Source organism: Otolemur garnettii, unplaced genomic scaffold (assembly GCF_000181295.1).
Source record: "Otolemur garnettii isolate 467f Iridium unplaced genomic scaffold, OtoGar3 scaffold00060, whole genome shotgun sequence".
NCBI classification, from domain to species: Eukaryota; Metazoa; Chordata; class Mammalia; order Primates; family Galagidae; genus Otolemur; species Otolemur garnettii.
The window spans coordinates 9799365-9805943 of record NW_003852455.1 but is presented as its reverse complement, the minus strand read 5'-3'; the positions used below and the strand labels follow the sequence as shown (position 1 = coordinate 9805943).

The 6579-nt window shown below is 43.9% G+C and overlaps 1 protein-coding gene across 1 annotated transcript in view; it reads left to right on the top strand.

Annotated features, from left to right (window-relative positions):
* The window catches only part of ADIPOQ (adiponectin, C1Q and collagen domain containing), a 10348-nt gene extending 4320 nt beyond the window's left edge, over positions 1 to 6028 (top strand). The window contains exons 2-3 of the mRNA XM_003792717.2: positions 4377 to 4598; positions 5508 to 6028. Of these exons, the coding sequence (XP_003792765.1) occupies positions 4385 to 4598; positions 5508 to 6028 (735 nt within the window). The 5' untranslated portion in view covers positions 4377 to 4384. The remainder of the gene's footprint in view (positions 1 to 4376; positions 4599 to 5507) is intronic.
* The last annotated feature ends 551 nt before the right edge of the window (positions 6029 to 6579 follow it).

Below are 6579 nucleotides of genomic sequence, written 5' to 3'. Positions count from 1 at the left end.
AGAGTCTCACTTTATCACCCTGGGTAGAGTACCATGGTGTCACAGCTCACAGCAACCTCCAACTCCTGGGCTTAGGTGATTCTCTTGCCTCAGCCCCTCAAGTAGCTGGGACTATAGGTGCCTGCCACAACACCTGGATAATTTTGTTGTTGTTATTGTTGCAGTTTGGCTGGGACTGGGTTCGACCTTGCCACCCTTGGTATATGAGGCTGGCGCCCTACCCACTAAGCCATAGGCGCCGCCCATAGTTTTTCTATTTTTAACAGAGACTGGGTCTCACTTTTGCTCAGGCTGGTTTTGAACTCTTGTGCTCAGGCAATCCACCTGCCTCAGCCTCCCAGAGTGCTGGGATTACAGGCGTGACCCGTCACACCTGGCCCATGTGGAAGTGTTCTTTTCAGGCATTACTAAGTCTTAGATTACAATCCTCAATTACACTTAACAATGCTTTCCCCTATGGAAACAGAGTGTAACAATCAAAGTATAGTAATTGCTACATAATATATATATATATATATATTTTATTGTTGAGGATTCATTAAGGGTACAGAGAACCAGGTTATACAGGTTACATTTGTTAGGTAAAGTCCCTCTTGGACACAAATAATTTTGAAATAAATTTTTTTTTTTTTCAGTTTTCGGCTGGGGCTGGGTTTGAACCCACCACCTCTGGTACATGGGGCTGGTGCCCTATTCCTTGAGCCACAGGTGCTGCCCTGAAATAAATTTTTTGAAAATTAGGCACCTTTGCACCGACCTTCTCTTGTTAAGAACTGCTCATTGTCTATCCAGAACTAAGTTAGAGTGCAGCGTTCTTCATTCTGAATTGGTTTCTAGCCTCAGAAACTCCTCAGGGTTGTGTGTTCACCCCGCCTCCCATTTTCCACACTTCCACCCCATGGAACTGGCATGGAACCCAGACTGTTTGTACCTGTTAGTGAAGAAATCTGTTGATAGCATTGAAGTATTGTGGAAAAAATGCATTCCTTTAGGGTAGGAGAATAGGATCTTGATATTTCATAAAGGGGAAGAAAACTGAGAACTCCAGAGCCCTCGGAATTTGCCCTCCCTCCAGGTGTTGGGGTTTGTAGCCACCAACACCCTTTGGGGCCTTCTTTTTATTTTTTTATTTTTTGAGACAAAGCCTCAAGCTGTTGCCCTTGCTAGAGTGCCATGGCATCACAGCTCACAGCAACCCCCAACTCCTGGGCTCAAGCGATTCTCTTGCTTCCACCTCTCAAGTAGCTAGGACCACAGGTGTCTGCCACAATGCCTGGCTAGTCTTTGGTTGCAGCCGTCGTTGTTTGGCAGGCCCGGGCTGAATTCAAACCCGCCAGCTCAGGTGTATGTGGCTGGAGCCTCAGCTGCTTGAGCCACAGGCGCTGAGCCCCTTTGTCGGGGGGGCCTTCTTTAGGGGCCTTCACCTGTGTGTATATTCTGGATTTTCTCCCCCTGTCTCTCTGTGGAAAACAACACATAGATTCTTCCTTCCTCATTTCTGAAGAAAAAAAATGTACAGCTCAAAGTTCTCTCCACATTCAGTAGAGGGCGACAAATTTTCACACAGGCAATAAGAGTGGCCTTAAAAACCCTCTTAAGGCCTAAGCAGCAACACCCGACTCTGCTAGCCACTGTCTCCGCTGCTGTCATTACTTCCCTCTCCCTTCTCCCTGTCAGTTTCATTCTCAATGCGTAATTTTACCTTTAAGATCATATTAGAACTTGATACTGGATAAATAATCAGTAGGGGAAGGAAAAGGTTAATTAAAGGTGCTTGAATTTCACCTTTAAAGGTTAATTGAAGGTGCTAGTCTTTAAATGAGGACAAATCATTTGAGTACTTGAGATCATAGCTTACACTAAAAAAAAAAAAAAGAAATCAAAGTTGGACGAAAGAGTCAAACAATAGGGAAAAATAGAAGAAAGTAGACTACTTAGCAAATTCTAGTATGCATAAGGACCGTTTAACACTTAGAAGCAAAGAAAAATGTCAAGAGTTGGCTCTATGAAAACTCAAGCTTCAGTACACCTAAAAAGGAGGATAAACAAAGTAATAGAGTAATCTGCACACTAATCGAAATGGTCGTAGCATGTGTGCAAAGTGTTGGTGCAAAGAGCTAACCTAAGTTGCTTAAAAAAACGCATTATGTCTTTAATAAAGTCTACAAAATATCTGACCAATAGTCCCCAAAGAACACTTGGAGATATCCTGATTTCAGGAATTAAATTGAGGAAATGAGTCTTTAAAAAAAAATATAACTCATCAATTCTTAAAGACTGTGAACTGTAGCAGTGAGGACCATTTACTCGGTTCACTAAACTAACAGTGAAGAAAAGTACTTTAGGATAATACCCAGAGCTATGAGGGTAGTTAAGATAGATAGGCCCTTTTATACACACACTGATATACTACTGGGTGGCCGTGTGACATACTGCAATGTGGGATTATGTATCAAGAGACCTAAAGATGGTTTGGGGCTGTGGCTCACTCCAGTAATCCTAGTACTCTAGGAGGCTGAGGTGGGTGGATCACTTGAGCTCAAGAGTTTGAGACCACCCTGAGCAAGAGCATGACTCCCATGTCTAATAAAAATAAAAAAAAAATGAGGTGGGTGTTGTGGGTGGTGCCTATAGTCTCAGTACTTGGGAGGCTGAGGCAAAAGGATCACACCTGAACCCAGGAGTTTGAGGTTGCTGTGAGCTATGATGCCATGCCACGCTAACCAGGATGATAGAGCAAGACTCTGACTCAAATATACATATAAATATACAAAAGAGAGACTTAGAAATGTTTATGCCTTGTAATTTAGTTAACATTGTACCAAAGTTAGCAAAAAAAAAGAAAGAAAAAGAAAAATGCTTATACCTTTTGGTCCACTTATTAACTTCTGTGACTATGTTATACAGGACAAGAATATTGGGAAAAATTATATACCTAAGGATGTTTGAGATATTCCTTTAAAATCAAAATATAATTTGTTATAGAACATAAAGTAATATTTAAAAGTGGAAATAGGTTAAAAAATTAACAAAAAAGATGTTTAAGTATATTTTGGCTATATCTACTTGTACTAGTATACAGACATTTAAAATAGTGATTATAAACTGGGCACACTGGCTCACACTTGTGATCCTAATACTCTAGAGGGCCAAGGTGGAAAGATCACTTGAGGCCAGGAGTTCAAGACCAGCCTGAGCAAAAGCAATATCCCATCCCTACAAAAAATAGAAAAATTATCGAGGTGTGATGGAGGGCACCTGTAGTCCCAGCTATTTGGGAGGCTGAGGCAGGAGAATGGCGTAAGCCCAGGAGTTTGAGGTTGCAGTGAGCTATGATGATGCCATGGCACACTAGCCTGAGCAATGAAGTGAGATCCTTTCTCCAAAAAAAAAAAAAAAAAAAGTGATTATAAAAGCTAGAAAATGACAAGGGAAAAATAGTGGAATAATTTTTGTGTGAAGTATGATTTCCACTATGTTTAAAAAATAAACAAAGAAATTCCTAAGGTTGAGGATGGTTTTCTGTAGTTTCCAAAGAGCTATATAACAGTTACTTATAATGAACTGTAGATGTGTGTCTGTCTGTCTATCTATCTATCCATCCATCCACACATGGTATAAAATACATATTTCAAATATACTTCTCTCTCCTTCCTTCCCTCTTCCATTCGTGAGCTGGTCAGGGAGGATAAGGAAGACTTCCTGGAAGAGGTGAGCACCCAGATGGTGTCCTGATGACCGAACAGGCGTCAGGCAGGGAAGGAGAAGCAGCTACGTGTGGCCCAGGCAGTGGGTCAGCGGATACGCGCTGGGTGATGTGCCTCTGCTTGTGTGTGTGTGTGTGCATGTGTATGCATAATATACCAAATGGCTAATCATGTGACCCAGGAGAGGGAAAGAGGGATAAAGAGAGTAGGAAAGTAAGAAGGAAGAATAGAAATGGAAAATGAAAGAAAAAGAGGATAAGAAAAAGAGGAACAGAACTAGGGCAAGAGAAGTCAGTTAGGGTCAATAGAAGTCAGTTAGGGTGAAGGGAGCTACCTGTGGTCATTTCTGGCAAGCTCAAGGATGGAGTCCTGGCAAGTTGACTCTCGGAGCTTTCCCTGTACTTAGTGCCATCTCAGATATGGGGACTTTAGAGAGTGTCATTCCTGCCATCACTGAATTTACAATCCTGCTGAGGAAGGAGAATACACACAGGGAACAGCTGCAAATTTCAGGGTAAAGAGAGATCAAGGTGAGCCCTAGAAGTGGGCATTGGCAGAGCAGTTCTTAGAGTGGACTCTGCTGAGATGGATGGAGTCCTGCCTAGGTCCTGACTGGGTGTGCTGCCGGGCCTGTCCTCCCGTGGCTGACCGTGCCTGTGTGGATTCCAGGGCTCAGGATGCTGTTGCTGCAAGCTGTTCTGCTTCTATTAGCTCTGCCCAGTCACGGCCGGGATACCTCAACTGAGGGGCCAGGAGTTGGGCTTCCCCTACCCAAGGGTGCCTGCATGGGTTGGATGGCGGGCATTCCAGGTCATCCTGGCCACAATGGGACCCCAGGCCGCGATGGCAGAGATGGCACCCCTGGTGAAAAGGGTGAGAAAGGAGATCCAGGTAAGAATAAAGTTTTTGGGCTTCTTTATCTTAGGTAAAGAGGGTTTCCAGGGCTATATGAGGGCATTAATTATTAACTAATCCCCAGACACAGGGAAGAAGAAAACCCTTTTTATGTCACCCATAATGTTTCTGAAATGGATTGTGGTTGGGATCCCAGGGATGAGGATCAATGGTACTTCTATAACCAGATGCCCCTTAATTCTGCTCCACTTGCATCTCCTTCCCCATTCCCTTTCCCATGCCCACCCTCAGACCTATTTCCAATAATCGTATTCCTATTCCCCTTTCAGTCCATTCCTTCCAGTGACATTCACACACACACACACACACACTGCACACCTTGAAGGACTCAGCCCTCTTTTGGAGAACTCTCGGTCTAGTTAAGAAGATAAGTCTAATGCCCAAGACTATTAGTGGTCACTACAAGAAAGTCTATTCTAAATATGCCAAACTGAATGTGACCAAATACCTGAAGTATAAAATGTGAGAAATGAACTCACTGCAGACTTGGGTTAAGTATGAAGGCTTCAAGGGGGAGGTGGGGCTTGAGCTAGGCTTTGAAGGGAAGATGGGTAGACAGAACAGAAGTGGAAGGGGATCTTAGGCAGAGGTGAGGATAGCACAATTGGGACCAATTGGACCAATGTCTAAAGGGCGGGCACAGGGGAAGGTCTGTGATGGAAACTTATAAGAGATAAAGTTGGAGGTGAATTTATGGGAGCCTGCTGAGTTGTGGGGGATTTGGAATGAGAAGGGACATTTCTCCCCATTTGGTGGCTCTCATTGGTTTCTTGTTGTATTAGTCAAATAGAGTGTGGGTGGGAGCACAGGGACAGTACGTTAGGCTGGACCAACCTAGGCGGGAGTTCTCTTCCCTGTGGTCACTGAGGTCCTCTCATTTTCTAGGTCTTGTTGGTCCTAAGGGTGATACTGGTGAAACTGGAGTAACTGGGGCTGAAGGTCCCCGGGGCTTTCCAGGAACACCAGGCAGGAAAGGAGAACCTGGAGAAGGCGCCTATGTATATCGCTCAGCGTTCAGTGTGGGACTGGAGAACCGGGTCACTGTCCCCAATGTTCCCATTCGCTTTACCAAGATCTTCTACAATCAGCAAAACCACTATGATGGCACCACTGGTAAATTCCTCTGCAACATTCCTGGGTTGTACTACTTCTCCTACCATATCACGGTCTACATGAAGGACGTGAAGGTCAGCCTCTTCAAGAAGGACAAGGCTGTGATCGTCACCTATGACCAGTACCAGGACAAGAACGTGGACCAGGCCTCTGGCTCTGTGCTTCTGCATCTGGAGGTGGGCGACCAAGTCTGGCTCCAGTTGTATGGGGATGGAGAGCACAATGGACTCTATGCCGATAATGTCAATGACTCCACTTTTACAGGCTTCCTTCTCTATCACGACACCAATTGATCACTGCCAACTCACATACTCCACCAGGCTGCCCCCAAATCAATCAAACAACAGTCAACAGGCTTTCAGTGTAGTTAGGAGACTGATTATTTAGTTTTGGGGGGGGGGTCAGAACGTTATTCATTTATTTACTCATTCATTTATTCATTCATTTATTAAGTAAAACTTTATTAAAAAATTATATACTATGTTCCCAGTCATAGCTCATAGCAACCTCAAACTCTTGGGCTCAACCGATTCTCTGAAAACCTCACCTGGCTAGGAGGTTTCCTGATGTGATAGCTCACATTTTACCATGGATGAGAGTCCTGGGTATGAAAGACATCCCTCTCACCAGGTTGGGGATAACTCCCTGGGACGGTCTGTGCTTTTCTCACATCTGAATTTCTTGGAGATCCTTGATAAATGACTCTTGAAAACTAATCTCTTGAATCCCATATCTTCCCAGAGTTAACTCCATTCAGTCTCTCCACATAACCAATCCTTATCCACAGAGACATTTTCATTTTAGGAACCCCCTGGTTTTAAGCACCTAATCTTTATTCAACTGG